At 47.6% G+C, this 20573-nt stretch overlaps 1 protein-coding gene across 1 annotated transcript in view; it reads right to left on the bottom strand.

The window, feature by feature from the left end:
• Positions 1-20573, bottom strand: part of akap9 (A kinase (PRKA) anchor protein 9) — a 395737-nt gene that overhangs the window by 87568 nt on the left and 287596 nt on the right. The window contains 1 exon segment of the mRNA XM_072508693.1: positions 10493-10645. Within this exon segment, the coding sequence (XP_072364794.1) occupies positions 10493-10645 (153 nt within the window).

The raw sequence follows: 20573 nt of genomic DNA, 5'->3' as shown, positions 1-20573 counted from the left end.
CTAGATCCCTCTGCTCATCCACACTTCCAAGAACTTTACCATTAGCCAAATATTCCGCATTCCTGTTATTCCTTCCAAAGTGAATCACCTCACACTTCTCTACATTAAACTCCATTTACCACCTCTCAGCCCAGCTCTGCAGCTTATCAATATCCCTCTTTAACCTGCTACATCCTTCCACACTATCGACAACACCACCGACTTTAGTATCGTCTGCAAATTTACTCACCCACCCTTCTGCGCCTTCCTCTAGGTCATTGATAAAAATGACAAACAGCAACGGCCCCAGAACAGATCCTTGTGGTACTCCACTTGTAACTGAACTCCATTCTGAACATTTCCCATCAACCACCACCCTCTGTCTTCTTTCAGCTAGCCAATTTCTGATCCACATCTCTAAATCACCCTCAATCCCCAGCCTCCGTATTTTCTGCAATAGCCTACTGTGGGGAACCTTATCAAACGCTTTGCTGAAATCCATATACACCACATCAACTGCTCTACCCTCATCTACCTGTTCAGTCACCTTCTCAAAGAACTCGATAAGGTTTGTGAGGCATGACCTACCCTTCACAAAGCCATGCTGACTATCCCTGATCATATTATTCCTATCTAGATGATTATAAATCTTGTCTCTTATAATCCCCTCCAAGACTTTACCCACTACAGACGTGAGGCTCACCGGTCTATAGTTGCCGGGGTTGTCTCTGCTCCTCTTTTTGAACAAAGGGACCACATTTGCTATCCTCCAGTCCTCTGGCACTATTCCTGTAGCCAATGATGACATAAAAATCAAAGCCAAAGGTCCAGCAATCTCTTCCCTGGCCTCCCAGAGAATCCTAGGATAAATCCCATCAGGACCCGGGGACTTATCAATTTTCAGCCTGTCCAGAATTGCCAACACCTCTTCCCTACGTACCTCAATGCCATCTATTCTATTAGCCTGGGGCTCAGCATTCTCCTCCACAACATTATCTTTTTCCTGAGTGAATACTGACGAAAAATATTCATTTAGTATCTCGCCTATCTCTTCAGACTCCACACACAACTTCCCATCCCTGTCCTTGACTGGTCATACTCTTTCCCTAGTCATTCGCTTATTCCTGACATACCTATAGAAAGCTTTTGGGTTTTCCTTGATCCTACCTGCCAAATACTTCTCATGTCCCCTCCTTGCTCGTCTTAGCTCTCTCTTTAGATCCTTCCTCGCTACCTTGTAACTATCCATCGCCCCAACTGAAACTTCACACCTCATCTTCACATAGGCCTCCTTCTTCCTCTTAACAAGAGATTCCACTTCTTTGGTAAACCACGGTTCCCTCGCTCGACGCCTTCCTCCCTGCCTGACCGGTACATACTTATCAAGAACACGCAGTAGCTGATCCTTGAACAAGCTCCACTTATCCAGTGTGCCCAACACTTGCAGCCTAGTTCTCCACCTTATCCCCCCCCAAGTCACGTCTAATGGCATCATAATTGCCCTTCCCCCAGCTATAACTCTTGCCCTGCGGTGTATACTTATCCCTTTCCATCATTAACGTAAACGTCACCGAATTGTGGTCACTGTCCCCAAAGTGCTCTCCTACCTCCAAATCCAACACCTGGCCTGGTTCATTACCCAAAACCAAATCCAACGTGGCCTCGCCTCTTGTTGGCCTGTCAACATATTGTGTCAGGAAACCCTCCTGCACACACTGTACAAAAAACGACCCATCTAATGTACTCGAACTATATCCTTTCCAGTCAATATTTGGAAAGTTAAAGTCTCCCATAATAACTACCCTGTTACTTTCGCTCTTATCCAGGATCATCCTCGCCATCCTTTCCTCTACATCCCTAGAACTATTTGGAGGCCTATAGAAAACTCCCAACAGGGTGACCTCTCCTTTCCTGTTTCTAACCTCAGCCCATACTACCTCGGAAGATGAGTCCCCATCTAGCATCCTCTCCGCCACCGTAATACTGCTCTTGACTAGCAGTGCCACACCTCCCCCTCTTTTGCCTCCTTCTCTGAGCTTACTAAAACACCTAAACCCCGGAACCTGCAACATCCATTCCTGTCCCAGATGTGCCAGATAAAATGTGCCAGATAAAATTTAATGCAGAGAAATGGCAAGTAATACATACTGGTAGGAAGAATGAGGAGAGATAATATAAGGGTACAATTCTAAAAAGCATGCAGGAACAGAGAGCTCTGGATGTATATGCGCAGTAATCACGGAGGGTGGCAAGGCAATTTGAGAAAGTGGCTAAAAAGGCAAATGAAGTCCTGCGCTTTATAATTTGAAGTACAAAGTACAAAAGCAAGGACACTGGTTCAGCCTCACCTCGATTTGTGTTCCCAATTCTGGTTCCCACACTTCAAAGGTGGATCTGCAGGCTTTTCAGAGGTGGCAGAAAAGATTTACAACAAGGGGTCCAGAGATTAGTTATTTCAATACTGAGGGTAGATTGGAGAAGTTGTGGCTGTCTTTAGGGAAAAGGTTGAGAGAAGCTTTGATAGATGTGCTCAAATACTTGAAGACCGTAGTCATAATAGATGGGGAGAACCTGTTCCTATTGGCATAAGAGTCAAGAACCAGTTGTGGCTGTCTTTAGGGAAAAGGTTGAGAGAAGCTTTGATAGATGTGCTCAAATACTTGAAGACCGTAGTCATAATAGATGGGGAGAACCTGTTCCTATTGGCGTAAGAGTCAAGAACCACTGGACATAATTCAAGTTGAGTCGCAAAAGAACCACACAAAGCATGGGGCTGGGATCTGGAATGCATTATCCAAGTGTGAAGACAAATTTAATTGTGGCTTTCAAGAATGAAATGGAAAAGCTCCTGAAGATAAAATATCTACAGCATTAAAGAGAAAGCGTGGGACTTGCTGAATTGTTCTTGCAGAGAGCCTGCAGGAACTCAATGGGCTGAATGCTCTCTCTTTCTGTGCTGTAATAGTTCTATAATTAATTAACTATCGACTGATTTGACCTAAACCAAAGTCTTAATGCATGCCTGATACTAAAAGCCACTTCAAACTTTGGGAAACAAGTTGTTGACCTCCTGGCAAACAGGCGAGATGGATGCATCAAATGCTTCTTGCGAGGTTACAAGTTTTACACATTTGACATTCAATGTTTTTTGAGTATTCGTTCAAGGAAACATTGTGTACTTTAAATTATAAGATTACACTTTTTATAAGTAGATTAATGTATCGCACTTAGATGATGTTTGTTTTTTGAAGATGTCAGTCATGAGGAGGCTTCCAACTAGCTCTAGCTGTTCATCCGTGCATACACGTAGTAGTCATCAATATCAAATAGTTATTAATATGACAGTCTACCTTTATGACATTATATAAATGCAAGCTCTTGTTGATGATTTCTTTTAAAAAAACAAATATTTCTTTATTCTCCTCCTTTTTCATATTTTCTCCCAAATTCACACCCACCAACAATAAACAATAATCAGTAACAAATATGTCAATCCCCATATCAATAACAACAATCTCATCCTCCCACCAAACCAAAAACATTTGCCCACATGTTCACATAAACAAATGACAAAGAGGAATCAGGAATCACCCATAGCCACCATTAACACCCATCAACCCCCTCCCCCAACCCCCCCCCCCCCCCCCCCCCAAACTAATGTTCGATGTTTTCCAGTTCTTGAAAGTGCATAATGAATAATGCCCATGAATTGTAGAACCCTTCTATCCTTCCCCTCAGTTCAAACTTAACCTTCTCAAGAGTCAAGAATTCCAACAAATCCTCCCGCCACGCCAGGGCACAGGGTGGAGAGGTTGCTCGCCAACCCACACCCTTTGTTTCCAGCTCCCTCAATCCTGCAAACCGACCCCCAAGAAACAAATCCTTCAGTGTCTTAATTCCCTTCTCCTCCCATTTCCAAAAATTTCCATCCCACCTCTCTGGCTCAAATCTGTGGTTCCCCCGAATTGGCATTTCCCTTGACCCTGCCCCCAACCCGAAATGTTGGCGAAACTGCCTCCAAATTCTCAATGAAGCTATTATTACCGGACTCCCTGAGTATTTCCCCGCGGCCATCGGGAGCGGCGCTGTTGCTAGTGCTTTCAATCCCGACCCCCTGCACAAACCCTCCTCCATTCTGGTTGATGATTTCTAACTTTATTATGCGGAGACAAAAGCTTTGGCTATAAAATCCTTTAGCTGCAACCAATTTGTTCTCTGGCCCATGAGAACTGGGGTTCCTCAAACAGAGACTTCAGTCTTCCAATAGGCACGTGCTTGAAGCCACAATGCACTGGCAAATCCTGTGAATGACCACCTCGGAGGGTGACTGTCCAAAGGCTGACAGCCGCCTAGTGTCGGGAGCGCAGGGTGCACTAGGCTCTCTGTAGTGGGGTGCAGGGCTCACACGTGCCTGACACTGTGTCGCCCCTCATTCCCTTTGTGCCCGTAATCTGGCACATCATAATTGAAGGTACTTTTGTTTTTCTGCCTCCGTAGATAGTTCAGGCAGCGCCCTATTGCCCCCCCCCCCCCTCCACCAACACCCCGACTTCCTCCCTCCCCATCACCCTCCTTTCCCCTCTCTCCCCACCAAGCCCCTTCCTTTCCCTTCTGTTGGTACAGAGGCGAGGGTATCTGGTCTCTCCAGCGCAAAGTTTAGTGCTTGCACCATTTGTTTTTTGTAGAAATGTGTTGTGAACTGTTTTAATAATCAGAGTATCCATCCACCCGCCATGTACGTTGGTACAGAGGGGTGGGTACCCTGTTTCTCCAACACAAAATTAGTGTTTGTACAATTTGTCCTTGTATATATTTTTTACTGCTTTAATAAAAAGATACGGGCCTTTCAGTTGCAGGATAGGGGGCTCCGCCTTACATTTATCAGTGGAACATGCCCTCATAAATTTGTTGTTCTTACAGAAGACCAACAATAAATGTCAACTACTAAATGGCGTATATTTATTTAGAACAAAGGCACCACTACATGATAGGCAAGTACTTTATATTAGAACTCAATAATTACTTTTTTCAATTTATCAACAATATAAAACCAGCAATTGTTCAACATCAAAGATTAGAAGACTCAGAAAAATCCACGGAAGCCATGATAGTAATCAGTCAACAAAATCAACAATTTGGACTTATCGGGCATCTTAACATTCTGAAAGTTTCCAGAGACAGCGATGATAGCTAAGCAGGGCCCAGTACTGAGTAAGATGCATGTTGCAACAGTAATTTCAAATATTTGAGCAATAAATCCAATTTATGAAACTTGCATTTATTCAGCAGCCTTGCATTTCTTTAGAACACTAATAAATTTGATAAAAAGGAAAAATCGGCAAATCCTGGAAATATGAAACAACGAAAATATGGAAATACATATCTGACCAACCAACAACTGGTGTTTCTATACACCTTTAACATTAAAAAAATCTCCCAAGGCACTTCAGAGGTATAAAGAAAAATGACCGTGTCAAACAAGAAATTAGGAAGCTAATGTACAACCTAGGAGGTGGGTTTTATGGAGGATCATAAAGCAGGGGAGAGAGAAATGAAAGGTTTAGTATTGGAATTTCAGAGTGGGGCTCAGGAAATAATAGGGGAAGGGGGATGTGTGGGTGGATGACTGGAGAGGGATGGGTATGTACAAAAGGCCAGTCATAAGAATGGATAGTTTTGGAGTCAGGGAGGCTACAAAGTTCGGGTACGATTAGGCCATACATTTTTAAATAAAAGCATGTTGATTTTTAAATTTAATGTTCAGGAACAAGGATCCAACATCGGTCAGCAAGGACAGTGGTGATTCAGGGTAAAATGCAGGAGACATTGTTTTGAATGAGCAGAAGCTTACAGAGGGGAGAGGAGAAAGCAAAGACGACAAATCTGGATGCAACAATGGCACTTTTTAAGGCAACAGTGGCAGATTAACTTAGGTAGGTATGAAGGTGACTGATGCTATAGGAGTAGAAGTGGTCTTTCTGATGGGAGGGGAATGAGACCGACAGCTCTACTGAAGTTGAAAATTAGACAAAATTTGACCTGCAGTTTTGGCCAGGTATAGGATAGCATTGGTAGAAGGGGTTTGGAAATTGTCAGTGTCTAATGGCAACAACTCTGGTCTTCCCAAAGTTAAGGATCATTTAAAATTGGCATTTTGATAACACAGGGGCAGCCAAAGGGTCAAGATTGGTGGAAGGAAATGGAGCTTGGGACCATCAGCATAAACGCAAAGCTGATACTCAAATCTGCAGATGATGGTACCAGAGGATGATGGATGGACCCTTTGGGAACTCATGAGGTGACACGATGAAATGAAATGAAATGAAATGAAATGAAAATCGCTTATTGTCACAAGTAGGCTTCAAATGAAGTTACTGTGAAAAGCCACTAGTCGCCACATTCTGGCACCTGTTCGGGGAGGCTGGTATGAGAATTGAACCATGCTGCTGGCCTGCCTTGTCTGCTTTAAAAGCCAGCGATTTAGCCCAGTGTGCTAAAGCAGCAGAGGTTCTCTGACCATAATTGAATACCTGAAAATGAATCAAACAAAGGCAGTCCACATAACTGAGAAAAAAAGATAAGTTTTGTCTTTAAATTTCACTTTCCTTTTCTCTTTTTAGATGCTGAATGATCTTTGTATTTGCAACATTTTGTTTTTCTACTGCAATTTGTGAGTAGTGTGCACCTCTCACCCCCTCTCTTGTTGAAACATCAGACTAAATGGAAGGCTAGTTACAAATATCATTAACAAGTGGTACAATTTTATATCAGACCTTGAACAAGTTGGAAACTAGCTCAAGTTATATCAAATATTATAATGCAGTGCTTCAATATTGCTTTCTTCATTTTATATTATTTTAATGCTCAAAACATTAAGTCAGGCATTACTGGAAGGAACTAGCAATATCTTGCATCATAGAAATAAACCTTCAGAAAATGGCTTGCCCAAGTGCTTCTTAAAGCACATTAAAACAGAATAACTCAACATCACCTTTCAAAAAAAGGTATTAAAACATTCCAAGATGCTTCATAAAGGCATTGTAAAATAAAATGATACTGAGCTACAAAAGAGATAAGTGCAGTTGGTCCAAAGGTTGGTCAAAGAGGCAGGTTAGAAAGAGTGTCTTAAAGGAGGAAATGTGAGATAGAGAGGGGGGTAGTTTATGGGAGTGAGTTTCAGAGCGTGGGCCTAAATAGCAGAAATCAGGGCTATTAATGGTGGAACATTAAAGTCAGGGATGCCCAAGAGAATAGAATTGGATGAGCACAGACAACTTTGAGAATTGTAGAGCTGGAGGAGATTTCAAAGAAAATTAGGCAATGGAGGGATTTGAAAACAAGAATGAAAATTCTAAAGTTGAGTCGCTGTTCTGTTTATCCGAGAGACACTGTTGGTCAACATGCACAGGGTTGATGGGAGAATAAGAATTGATGCAAATTGGGACATGAGCAGCAGAGTTTGGATGATCTTGTTTATAAAGGGTAGAAATTTGTAAGTCTGGCCAGGAATGTAATTGAATAATCAAATTTTGAGGCAAGAAAGGCATGGACGAAGGTCTCTACAACAGACAAGTTGAGGCATGGGCAGAGTTGAGCAATGTCTCAGAGGCTCAAGAATTGGTGCAAGAGGGAGTGTTTTAGATTCCTGGATCATTAGGACCATTTCTGGGGAAGGTGGACACGTACAAGTGGGACTGTCTGCACTTCAACCAGAATGGAACCAACACCCTTGCCGGTGGGTTTGCTAATGCTGTGGGAGGAATTTAAACTAGTTCAGCAGGGGCATGGGAACACAGAGCGTTAGTACAATAGGGACAGAGCATACTATGTGAAGTAACCAAGACAGAGGGAGTTCAGCCATGTTGAGTTCCAAGGGAGTAATGTGAGACTAGATGGCTGCTACTTTAATGTTAGGAGTATCATGGGTAAGACTGATGAGTTACGGGTGTGGTTTGACATGTGGAATTATGATATTGTTGCCATCACAGAGACGTAGTTGAGAGGGGGATAGGACTGGCAACTCAACATTCCAGGGTATAGGATCTTTAGGCGAGACAGGGAAGAGTGTAAAAGAGGTGGGGTTGCATTATTAATTAAGGAGTCAGTTACTGCAGCGAGGGACAAAATCTTGGCAGGTCTTCAAATGAGGTTTGTGAGTAGAGCTTAGGAATAAAAAAGGGCAGTCACATTGCTGGGAATGTATTATAGGCCCCAAACAGACATCGGGCAATAGCGGAGCAGATAAGTAGACAATTCACGAAGGTGTTTAAAATAATAATAACGGAGTAATTAATTACATTAGAGGATTTCAACTTCCCAAACATTAATCGGGATAGTCATAGATTAAAGGTGTTAGACAGGGTGGATTTCTTGAAATGTATTCAGGAGAGCTTTTTACTTCAATATGTCCAAGGTCCAACAAGAGACGGCAATCCTGGATCTAATTCGGGGAAACAAAACCGGACAGATGTTCCAGGTGGCAGCGGGGGAGCATTTTTAGTGATAGCGATCACAACACAGTATGATTTAAGTTTATTATGGAAAAGGAAAAAGATGGTCTGCAAAAAACGGTTTTAGATTCAGGGAAGGCAGATTTTATTAGAATTAGGCAGGATTCTGGCCAAAGTAGACTGAGAACAGCTTCTTGTGGGAGAATCTACAGCAGATCAGTGGGGGACAGTTAAGGCCCAACATGTTCTCTTTAAGGTGAAATGTAACAGCAACAAGCCCAGAGGCCCCTGGATGTCTAGGATTATGCAGCAATTAGGAAAAGAGGTGCTTTAAGCAGGTACAAAGGGAACAAATCAGTAGTGGTCTTAATGGAGTATAGTGTGTAGAAGGGAACTTAAGAAAGCAATTAGGAGAGCAAAAAGGGGGCATGAAAGAGCACTGGCTCTTTTCCCCAAAATCCCAAGATATTCTATAAGTACATTAAGGGGAAGATGATAACCAGAGAAAGAGTAGGGCCTAAGGGGGCAATCTGTGCGTGGAGCCGGAGGGCATTGGTAGGGTGTTTAGCGAGTACTTCACATCTGTCTTCCCTCGGGGGGAGGAGGAGAATGCAGGTATACAATCCGGGAAGAGGGGCTATGAGCTTCTTGAACAGTTTGACATAGGGAGTGAGGAGGTATTGCGCTTTTGACAGGTTTACAGATAGACAAATCACCAGGCCCGAATAAATTGTAGCCCACACTGCTGTGGGAGGCAAGGGGATACATTTCAGAGGTTCTGACCCAAATTTATTTTGGAGGAAAAAGCTTTTCATCCAGAGGGTGGTGGACATATGGAATGTCCTGCCTGGGATGGTAGCAGAGGTGGGAAACCTCACAACCTTTAAAAATTATGCTGATAAGCACTTGACATATCATAACATTCAAGGCTATGGGTCAAGTGCTGGAAAGTGCGATTAGTGTGGATTTCATGTAGTTTATCGATGCAGACTCGATGGGCTTTTTCTGTACTGTACGTCTCTCTATCGAAATAGGCAGTCTTAAATGAAGGCGCAGATATGTGGTTGGAAGTTTATCTTGGGATCAAATATGGCACTGAGATTGCGAATAGTCTGGTTCATCCCCAGTCAGTTGCCAGGGCGAGGGCTGGACTCAGTGGCGAGGAAGTTGAGTTTATGATGGTATCTGAAGATACAGGCTTCTGTCTTTCTAATATTTGAGGAAATTTCTGCTCAACCAGGACTGATGTCAGATTCGCAGACATTTTGAGACAGTGTAGAGGTCAAGAGAGATGGTGATGAGGTGGAACTGAGTGTCATCAGTATCGCTGTGGTAATGCGTTTCTGAATGATGTCACCAATAGGTAGGAATAGGAGGGTGTAATGGTAGATCTTTGTGGAACACTGGAGATAACTGCAGGATTGGGGATCCACTGGCTATGGTCAGATAGATAAGAGTGGAACCAGATGAGTGCAGTGTTATTCAGCTGGACAACGGTGGAGACATGTTGGGAGAGGACAACTATGATAAAAACTGCAGATTAATCGAGAAGGATGAGGAGGGATAGTTTGGCTTGTCACAGTCAAATAGGATGTTATTTGTGACTTTGGTAAGAGCAGTTTTGGCACTGAAACCTGGTTGGCGTGTTTGAAACAGGGCAATTCAGTGAAATTTGGCCACCAACTTGGGAAGTGATAAGACATTCAATGACTTTGGAAAGGAAAAATAAGTTGTATATGAGCTGTTAGTTTACAAGGATGGAGGAGCCAAGTGGACCTATTACTAAATTATAATGTACAGATCCTGAACTCAAAAGGAGGCTTACTTCAACTTTTCAGGCCAGCTAAGATCTCAGGTAGGGCTCATAAAATTATCCTGAAAATGTTGACATTTTGCAAAATTGAATTTAAAATTAATTTTGTAAAAGCTTTGCAAGTTCAAATAATATCTTGCAATTAAATGCATTTCTAAAGTTTAAGACTCAGGATGGACCCTCAATTAATAAAAATGCACGAAACAGCCTTGAACTAGACAAGTAATTGCACATTCAAGTAAGCACTTGCCTCAAGCCGTTTGTTTTCTTGCTGAATCTCTTGCAGCTGGGTGGCAGCTTTTTTCCTCTGAATTTCTAACTGCATAAGCAACTGCTGAACTTCTTCATTCTTATTCAATAGCTCTTCCCTAAATTGCTCCAACTGTTCTTCCAAGTTTGTGATCTGTAATCAAAACAACATTCAAGCAAAGTTATAGAATGGATCTCCAGTTGTTCACCAATTCTGCACAATTTTTGGCAGAAGTGTGACGGATTTAAGAAACAAATGATATGTACTCGCTGCTAAAATTCCATCAACTGACTGTTTTTCATGATAAAGCAACAAAGAAATGTAGTTCAGGAAGTACATTGACAACTTATATAGTATTCTTCAAATATCTAGACCTGACAGAATTGTTATAAAATCAAGGAGCTGGGAAGAAAAATAGGTAGAAAGGGAGTTAAGGGGTCAGATGAAGTGAATTTCATAGCCCTTGGAAGGTTTGGAGAGAAGGGCAAGGTAGAGGATCATAGGAAGGTGCTGCAGGGAGTTGGTGTCCAGTGGCAAGCTGCAAAACAACAGTACAAGTTCAATATAAGAGAAGCAAATGTGAGCAAGCAAATAGGACTGAAAAGAATAACTGAGGCAAGATGTGACAAGTCCATGCAGGCATTTGATAGCAGAAGCAAGGATTTCAAACTAGATTTTTAGGGGAAAAGGTAGTGTAATTAAATGCACCCTAAATATATATCGCAAGTTCTTATAATACTTAGGAATAATCTTTGGTAATGCTAATTTTATTTAGTAACTTGTCATATTTTTCTTTTTCAGATTTACTTGTCATATTTACTTTTTCAGATCACAAAGAATTTGTAACACAATGAACTTGGCTTAACAGGTCTATGCCAGTGTTTTTAGTCCACGAGGTTCCTTGCATTCTATTTACCACTTCCCATCACCTTCAAATATGTATCCCCTTCCAAGCCAAATAATTAGTGTAACGAGTGAAACGTAGATGTAAAAATACATAATACAAGAATAGAAATCAATATTAAACAATGGAATCCTATTGATGAAAGAAGGGGGAGGCAAGGTAGCAAGTGGTTAGCACTGCTGTCTCACAGCGCCAGGGACCCAGGTTCAATTCTGGCCATAAGTGACTGTCTGTGTGGAGTTTGCACTTTCTCCCCATGTCTGCATGGGTTTCCTCCGGGTGTTTCAGTTTCCTCCCACGGTCCAAAGATGTGCAGGTTAGGTGGATTGGCCATGCTAAAATTGCCTTAGGCAAAAGGCGTTAGCGTCTATGCAGAAAGATGAACGGTAGGTTTCCATTGATTCTCTAGATTTGTCTTGTGCGGTTAATTTTTAGGTGGTGACTCAATGCCTGCTTTCTCAATATGGGGCGCGATTCTCTGACCCCCCACCGGTCGGCAGGCCCACCCCCGGCGATTCTCCGGCCCGCGATGGGCCGAAGTCCTGCCGCTGTCAACCCTCGCCCACCGGCATGGATTAAACCTCCTTTTGAATGGCGGGACAGGCTCCGGGGTCCTGGGGGGGGTTGCGCGGGGCGATCTGGCCCCAGGGGATGCCCCCACGGTGGCCTGGCCCGCAATCGGGGCCCACCGATCCGCAGGCGGGCCTGTGCCGTGGGGGCACTCTTTTTCTTCCGCCTTCGCCATGGTCTTCTCTATGGCGGAGGCAGAACAGACCCCCTCCCGTGTGGGGATGCCGTGAGTGGCCGCTGACGCTCCCGCGCATGCATCGCCCGGCGAAGACCTTTCGGCGCCGGCTGCCGTGGCGCCAAAGGCCTTACCCGCCAGCCGGCGGTGCGGAAACCACTCCGGCGCAGGCCTAGCCCCTCAAGGTGAGGGCTTGGCCCCTAAATGTGCGGAGAATTCTGCACTTTTGGGACACCCCGATGCCGGAGTGGTTCCCGCCACTCCATTACACCGGAACCACCCGCCCCGCCGGGTAGGGGAGAATCCGGCCCATGGTCTCAATTCTACTGTCACACGAAGTAGTGTGTAGTCCAAGGAAAGACAATGCTGCTGGCTCAAAGTAGCCCTTCCTATGCTTCATGTATATGAACTTAAAAGTCACAAAACATAAACGGGAAGAGCCAATAGCACCCCCCCTCCCGCCACATAATTTCCCCCCTCACTGAATATTCAAACCAGCAAGATTTACTAGTTACTTGAATACCCCTCCACTGAGTGCAAAGGTAAGCACAGCTGCCTGGAGCAGTGCCAAGGACGGGCCCTCTGAGGAGCCACATCTGGGGGGGGGGGGGGGAGGAGGAGAGAAGAGATTCCCATTATGTGCGGAGGGATTGGGGAAGTGGGGAAAGAGCAGGCACTGGGGTGGCGGGGCTCACTTCCACTCATTCTTTTAATTAAAAAATGTTTTTTTACACAGAGAGGATCAAGATCTGGAGTGAAAATTGATCTATGCAGCTGGAGAACTACACGCTGGTTTTCAGTCTGAGCCTGACACTTTGGAAGAAGTTTGGTAAGATTCCACCCACAGACGAAGTAACAATAGGATGACCCATTTTTGTCCGTTACTTCTTACTTTTTTAAAAATAAATTATTTTTATTCAAATTTTTGTCAAAAACATAATTTCTTGCATAACTATTTACAACAATTAACATAACAAAATAAATGTTAACCATATATACAGAGAAAAGAACAATACTATGTAACAATTCCCCCCCCCCCCGGATTGCTGCTGCTGCTGACCTTTACTGCTCTCCTAGAAAGTCGAGGAACGACTTCCGGTTGCGGCGATGCACTGCTAAGCCGCAAGTTTCGGCAGCTCCCGTTCTAACGGACTTTTGGGCTCTTTTTGGGAGCCCCAACGGAAATTTCTTTTGACCAAACCCAGTGTGGGGTGACGAAGGAAGGAGTCCCCCTGGGTGTGTATGGAAAAGAGCGGTGGTAGTGGCCAGATTGCGAAGGATCCTTTGGAGCAGCGGCAGAGAAGAGAAGGAAGAAGCAAGATGGCGACGGATAGAGCTCAGACGACATGGGGCCCGGACCAGCAGGAATTCCTCCGACGGTGTGTGGAGGAATTAAAGAAGGAGGTGCTGGCGCCGATGTTATTGGCAACAGAAGGGCTAAAAGAAACGCAAAAGGCCCAGGCGATAGAGCTCCGTGGGATGAAGGCGAAGGCATCTGAGAACGAGGATGAGATTCTGGGCCTAGCGGTAAAAATGGAGACGCACGAGGCGCTACATAAGAGATGTATCGAAAGGCTCGAAGTCCTGGAGAACAGCTCGAGGAGAAAGAACCTCCGGATTCTGGGTCTCCCCGAGGGAGTGGAGGGAGCTGACGTTGGGGCTTATGTGAGCACGATGCTCCATTCGCTAATGGGAGCGGAGGCCCCCTCGGGCCCCCGGGAGGTGGAAGGGGCTCACCGGGTCCTTGTGAGGAGACCAAAGGCTGGAGAACCACCAAGGGCGATAGTGGTGAGATTTCACCGATTCACCGACAGAGAGGCGGTTTTGAGCTGGGCCAAGAAGGTACGGAGTAGCAGGTGGGAGAATGCGGTGATACGAGTGTATCAGGACTGGAGCGCAGAGGTGGCGAGGAAGGCGAGCTTTAATCGGGCCAAGGCGGTGCTTCACAAGAAGAAAATAAAGTTCGGGATGCTGCAGCCGGCGCGATTTTGGGTCACGCACCAAGGCAAACATTACTAGTTTGAAACGTCGGAGGAGTCATGGACCTTCATCCAGGAAGAGAAATTGGACCAGAACTGAGGGACTGATGCTGTGGGGGAGACGACGATGTTGATGTATAGAAATGTAAATTGGAGAATGGGAGGTTCACAGTATCGGGACGATAGACGGGGGGTTTTCTCTTCTTGACGGGGGGACACTGGGAAATGTGGGCGCCGGTGGAAAAAGGGACTGGGGGGGGGGGGGGGGGGGGGGAGATGGGGAATGGGGGAGCTGCACCATGGGGGGCGGGGCCGATCCAGGAAAGCGCGGGTTTTTCCCCCCGCGCTAGGGAGATGATGGCGGGAAGATAGGCGCAAGGAGGATGAGAGTTCCACACACCGGGGGGGGGTCAAGGAGAGAGCGGGGGAAGCCGGGGTCAGTTGGAATCAGCTGACTTTCGGAAGCATCATGGGGGGAGTAACCATGCTAGATGGGGATCTAGCGGTGGGGGGTCAACTGGGTTGCTGCTGCTGGGAGCGAGAGGGAGCTGGCAAGGGAAGAGGTGGTCGGGACGGGAGTGCGCCGCCTGGGGGACGGGTGGGTGCGCGGGACCTGGACGGGAGACTGGCCTAGAATAGGGGATGTCCCCCCAATCCGGCTGATCACGTGGAATGTGAGAGGCCTAAATGGGCCGATCAAGAGGGGCCGAGTGTTCGCACACTGAAAAGGACTGAAGGCAGATGTGGTCATGCTTCAGGAGACGCATCCGAAGGTGGCGGATCAGGTTAGGTTAAGGAAAGGATGGGTGGGACAGGTGTTCCACTTAGGGTTGGACGCGAAAAATAGAGGGGTGGCGATATTGGTGGGGAAACGGGTGTCGTTCGAGGCTAGGAATATAGTGGTGGACAACGATGGTAGATATGTGATGGTGAGTGGTAGATTGCAGGGAAAGGAGGTTGTGCTGGTAAATGTATATGCCCCGAACTGGGACGACGCGGGATTTATGAAGCGGATGCTGGGACGTATCCCGGACCTGGAGGTGGGAAGCCTGGTAATGGGGGGGGGGGGGGGATTTCAATACTGTGCTGGATCCAGGGTTAGATCGGTCTAGATCCAGGACTGGAAGAAGGCCGGCAGCGGCCAAGGTCCTCAGGGGGTTTATGGAGCAAATGGGGGGGGGGGGGGGGGGGGGGGGGAGTAGATCCGTGGAGATTTGCCAGGCCGTTGGCCAAAGAGTTCTCCTTTTTCTTCCATGTCCATAAGGTATACTCCCGGATAGATTTCTTTGTTTTGAGCAGGGCACTGATTTCGAGGGTGGCAGGAACGGAGTATTCGGCCATAGCCGTTTCAGACCATGCCCCGCACTGGGTGGATCTGGAACTAGGAGAGGAGAGGGAACAGCACCCACTCTGGCGACTGGATGTGGGACTATTGGCGGATGATGGGGTCTGTGGAAGGGTGCGGGGATGTATTGAGAGGTACCTGGAGGCCAATGATGACGGTGAGATCCAGGTGGGGGTAGTATGGGAAGCGCTGAAGGCGGTGGTTAGGGGAGAGTTGATCTCCATTAGGGCTTACAAGGAGAAAAAAGAGGGCAAAGAAAGGGAGAGATTAGTGGGGGAGATTTTGAGTGTGGGTAAAAGATATGCGGAGGCCCCGGACGAAGGACTATATAGAGAGAGGCGAAGACTCCAGACGGAGTTTGACCTGCTGACCATAGGGAAGGCAGAGGCACAGTGGAGGAAGGCACAGGGGATGAGATACGAATATGGGGAAAAGGCGAGCCGGCTGCTGGCCTACCAGCTCCGTAAGAGGATAGCGGCGAGGGAAATAGGGGGAGTTAGGGATGACACGGGAACTACGGAGCGGACAGCAGGGAAGGTAAATGAGGTGTTTAAGTCCTTTTATGAGAGGCTATATAGGTCCCAACCCCCGGAGGGAAAAGAGGGGATGCAACAGTTTCTGGAGCAGCTAAGGTTCTTGAGGGTGGAGGAGCAGGAGGTGGCAGGTCTGGGGGCGCCAATTGGGGTGGATGAGGTGACTAAAGGGCTGGGGAACATGCAGGCAGGGAAGGCCCCGGGACCAGACGGGTTCCCGGTGGAATTTTACAGGAAATATGTGGACTTGTTGGCCCCGCTGCTGGCGAGAACCTTTAACGAGGCAAGAGAAGGGGGGACTCTACCCCCGACAATGTCGGAGGCGGCGATATCACTAATCCTGAAGCATGATAAAGATCCGCTGCAATGCAGGTCATATAGGCCTATCTCGCTCCTGAATGTAGACGCTAAGTTGCTGGCAAAAGTGCTAGCAACGAGGATCGAGGATTGTGTCCCGGGAGTGGTGCATGAAGACCAGACAGGGTTTGTAAAGGGGAGACAATTGAATGTCAACGTGCGACGGCTGTTGGGGGTGATAATGATGCCCCCAGCGGAGGGGGAGGCAGAGATAGTGGTAGCGATGGATGCAGAGAAGGCATTCGATAGGGTAGAGTGGGAGTATTTATGGGAGGTGTTGTGGAGGTTTGGGTTCGGGGAGGGGTTTGTCAGTTGGGTCAAACTCCTCTATGGGGCCCCGGTGGCAAGTGTAGTCACAAATCGGCAGAGATCGGAGTATTTTCGGTTACATAGGGGAACAAGGCAGGGGTGCCCCCTGTCTCCATTACTGGTCGCACTGGCAATTGAACCATTGGCCATAGCGTTGAGAGACTCTAGGAAATGGAGGGGGGTGGTTAGAGGGGGAGAGGAACATCGAGTGTCACGCTACGCAGATGACCTACTGCTGTATGTGGCGGATCCTGTGGAGGGGATGACAGAGGTTATGCAGATATTGAGGGAGTTTGGAGATTTTTCGGGATATAGGCTTAATATGGGGAAGAGTGAGCTTTTTGTAGTACACCCTGGGGATCAGGGAAGAGGGATAGACGCCCTGCCGTTAAGGAGAGTGGAAAGGAGCTTCCGATATCTGGGGATTTAGGTAGCCAAGAGCTGGGGAACTCTCCACAAACTCAATCTGACGCGGCTGGTGGAGCAGATGGAGGAGGATTTCAAGAGGTGGGATATGCTGCCGCTCTCACTGGCGGGCAGAGTGCAGGCGGTAAAGATGATGGTCCTCCCAAGGTTTTGTTTTGTGTTTCAATGTCTCCCCATTTTGATCACTAAGGCCTTTTTTAAGAAAATAGATAGGAGTGTTATGAGTTTCGTATGGGCAGGGAAGACCCCGAGGGTAAGGAGGGGGTTCCTGCAGCGCAGCAGGGACAGAGGGGGACTGGCGTTGCCGAATCTGGACGACTATTACTGGGCCGCCAATGTGGCGATGGTTTGCAAGTGGATGAGGGAGGGAGAGGGGGCGGCTTGGAAGAGGCTGGAGATGGCGTCCTGTAAAGGAACGAGCCTAAAGGAGCTGGTGACGGCGCCACTACCGCTTTCCCTGAAAAGGTATACCACGAACCCAGTGGTGGTGGCAGCCTTAAGGATCTGGGGGCAATGGAGGCGACATAGGGGGGTGACGGGTGCCTCGGTGTGGTCCCCGATCAGGAATAACCATAGGTCTGTCCCAGGAAGGATGGACGGAGGGTTCCAGAGCTGGCATCGGGCAGGAATTAGGAGTTTGAGAGACTTGTTTATTGACGGGGAGTTTGCGAGCCTGGGAGCGCTGGAGGAAAAGTATGAGTTGCCCCCGGGGAATATCTTTAGATATATGCAAGTGAGGGTGTTTACGAGGCAACAGGTGAGGGAATTTCCGCTGCTCCCGACACAGGGGATCCAGGAATGAGTGATTTTGGGGGTATGGGTCGGGGAGGGCAAAGTGTCCGAAATATATCAGGAGATGAGAGACGAGGGGGAGGCGCTGGTAGAGGAGCTGAGAGGAAAATGGAAAGAAGAGCTGGGGGAGGAGATTTAGGAGGGGCTGTGGGCTGATGCCCTAAGTCGGGTAAATTCCTCTTCCTCGTGTGCCAGGCTTAGCCTGATACAATTCAAGGTTCTACACAGAGCACACATGACGGGAGCAAGGCTGAGCAAGTTCTTCGGAATGGAGGACAGGTGCGGGAGGTGCTTGGGAAGCCCGGCAAACCACACACATGTTTTGGTCGTGTCTGGCACTGGATGAGTACTGGAGGGGAGTGGCAAGAGTGATTTCAAAGGTGGTGAAGGTCCGGGTCAAGCCAGGCTGGGGGTTGGCTATATTTGGGGTAGCGGAAGAGCCGGGAGTGCAGGAGGCGAAAGCGGCCGATATTCTGGCCTTTGCGTCCCTGGTAGCCCGGCGAAGGATCTTACTTATGTGGAAAGAAGCGAAACCCCCCCGGCGTGGAGGCCTGGATAAACGACATGGCAGGGTTCATAAAACTGGAACGGATGAAGTTTGCTTTGAGAGAATCGGTTCAGGGGTCTCTCCAGGCGGTGGCAACCGTTCCTTGACTATCTCGCGGAACATTAAGGGAAAATAGATTGTCAGCAGCAGCAGCCCAGAGGGGGGAGGGGGGCACTATTTTTTGTTACTTTGCTTGTTCACTATTTTATTTAAATAATGTTACTTATTAGTTATTGTGTTATCTCTTATGTTGATTTGTAAAGTGGAAAAATTATGTTTGAAAATCTTTAATAAAATATATTTGTAAAAAAAAAAGAAAGTCGAGGAACGGCTGCCACCTCCAAGAGAAACCCGTCATGGACCCTCTCAAGGCAAACTTTATTTTCTCGAGACCGAGAAACCCAGCCATATCACCAATCCAAGTCTCTACACTCGGGAGCTTCGGGTCCCTCCACATTAAAAGGATCCGTCTCCGGGCTACCAGGGAGGCAAAGGCCAAGACCTCGGCCTCTTTCGCTTCCTGAACTCCCGGATCGTCTGACACACCAAAGATCGCTATCTCTGGACTCGGCACCACCCGCGTGTCCAAGATCTTGGGCATCGACTTAGCAAATCCCTGCCAGAATCCCTTAAGAGCCGGGCATGCCCAAAACATATGGGCATGATTTGCAGGGCTTCCCGACACCTCGCACATTTATCCTCAACCCCAAAGAGCTTGCTCATCCTGGTTGCTGTCATGTGTGCCCGGTGGACCACCTTAAACTGGATTAAGCTGGGCCTGGCACATGATGATGAGGAATTTACCCCGTTTAGGGCATCCGCCCATAGGCCCTCATCTAGCTCCTCCTCCCATTTGCCCTTAAGTTCCTCCACTGGGGCTTCCTCCGCCTCTTGAAGTTCCTGGTAGATGTCCGACACCATCCCCTCCCCGACCCAGGTGCCGGAAACCACCCTGTCCTGTATCCTCGTGGGGTTAGCAGCGGAAATGATACCACCTGTTTTTTGAGAAAGGCGAGTACCTGAAGGTATCTGAAAGCATTTCCAGGAGGCAAACTGATTTCTCCTCCAGCGCTTTCAGGTTGGGAAAGGTCCAGTCTATGAACAGGTCCCCCATCCTTTTAATGCCTGCCCTATACCAGCTTTGAAACCCTCTGTCTATCTTGCCCGGGACAAATCGGTGATCCGGGTCCAAAGTGAGGCTCCCTCCACCCCCCTGTGCCTTCTCCACTGACCCCAGATGTTTAATGCCGCCACCACCACCTGGACTGGAGGAGTAGCGGGCCGGCGAGAACGGCAGAGGTGCCGTTACAAGTGCCCCTAGGCTGGTATCTTTGCATGAGGCCGCCTCTAACCGCTCCCACTTCGACCCCTCCCCCAATACCCATTTCCTAATCATGGCTATGTTAGCCGCCTAATAGTAGCTGCAAAAGTTCGGCAGCGCCAGCCACCCCCCCCCCACCCCACCCCCTCCAGGTAGTCTCTTTACTCGCGGGGTCTTATTTGCCCATACGAATCCTGAGATGATCTTGTTAACCCGCTTAAAGGTGGACTTTGGGATGAAGATGGGGAGGCACCGGAAGATGAACAGGAATCTGGGGAGAACCGTCATCTTAACGGTCTGCACCCTCCCCGCTAAAGATAGCGGGAGCATGTCCCACCTTTTGAAGTCCCCCTCCATCTGCTCTACCAGCCGAGATAGATTAAGCTTGTGGAGGGCATCCCACTTTCGAGCCACCTGTATCCCTTGGTACCGAAAGCTCTTCCCGACCATCTTCAGCGGAAGCTCTCTCAGTCTCTTTTCCTGCCCCTTAGCTTGGATCACGAACATCTCGCTTTTCTTCTCGTTTAGTTTGTACCCCGAGAAATTGCCAAAGTCCCTCAGAATCTGCATGATCTCCCCCATCCCCTTTAGTGGGTTCAAGATGTATAGGAGCAGATCATCCGCATAAAGAGAGACCCGATGCTCCTCCACCCCCCCCCCCCCGAACCAACCTCTGCCAGTTCTTTGAAGTCCGCAGCGCTATAGCCAGCGGCTCTATCGCAAGGGCGAATAATAAAGAGGAGAGGGGGCACCCCGCCTCGTCTCCCGGTGGAACCTAAAGTATTCCGGCCTCACCCTGTTCGTGTACCCACTTGCCACGGGG

The sequence above is a fragment of the Scyliorhinus torazame genome, chromosome 6 (assembly GCF_047496885.1).
Source record: "Scyliorhinus torazame isolate Kashiwa2021f chromosome 6, sScyTor2.1, whole genome shotgun sequence".
Taxonomy (NCBI): Eukaryota; Metazoa; Chordata; class Chondrichthyes; order Carcharhiniformes; family Scyliorhinidae; genus Scyliorhinus; species Scyliorhinus torazame.
This window is presented reverse-complemented; position numbering and strand designations above follow the sequence as displayed.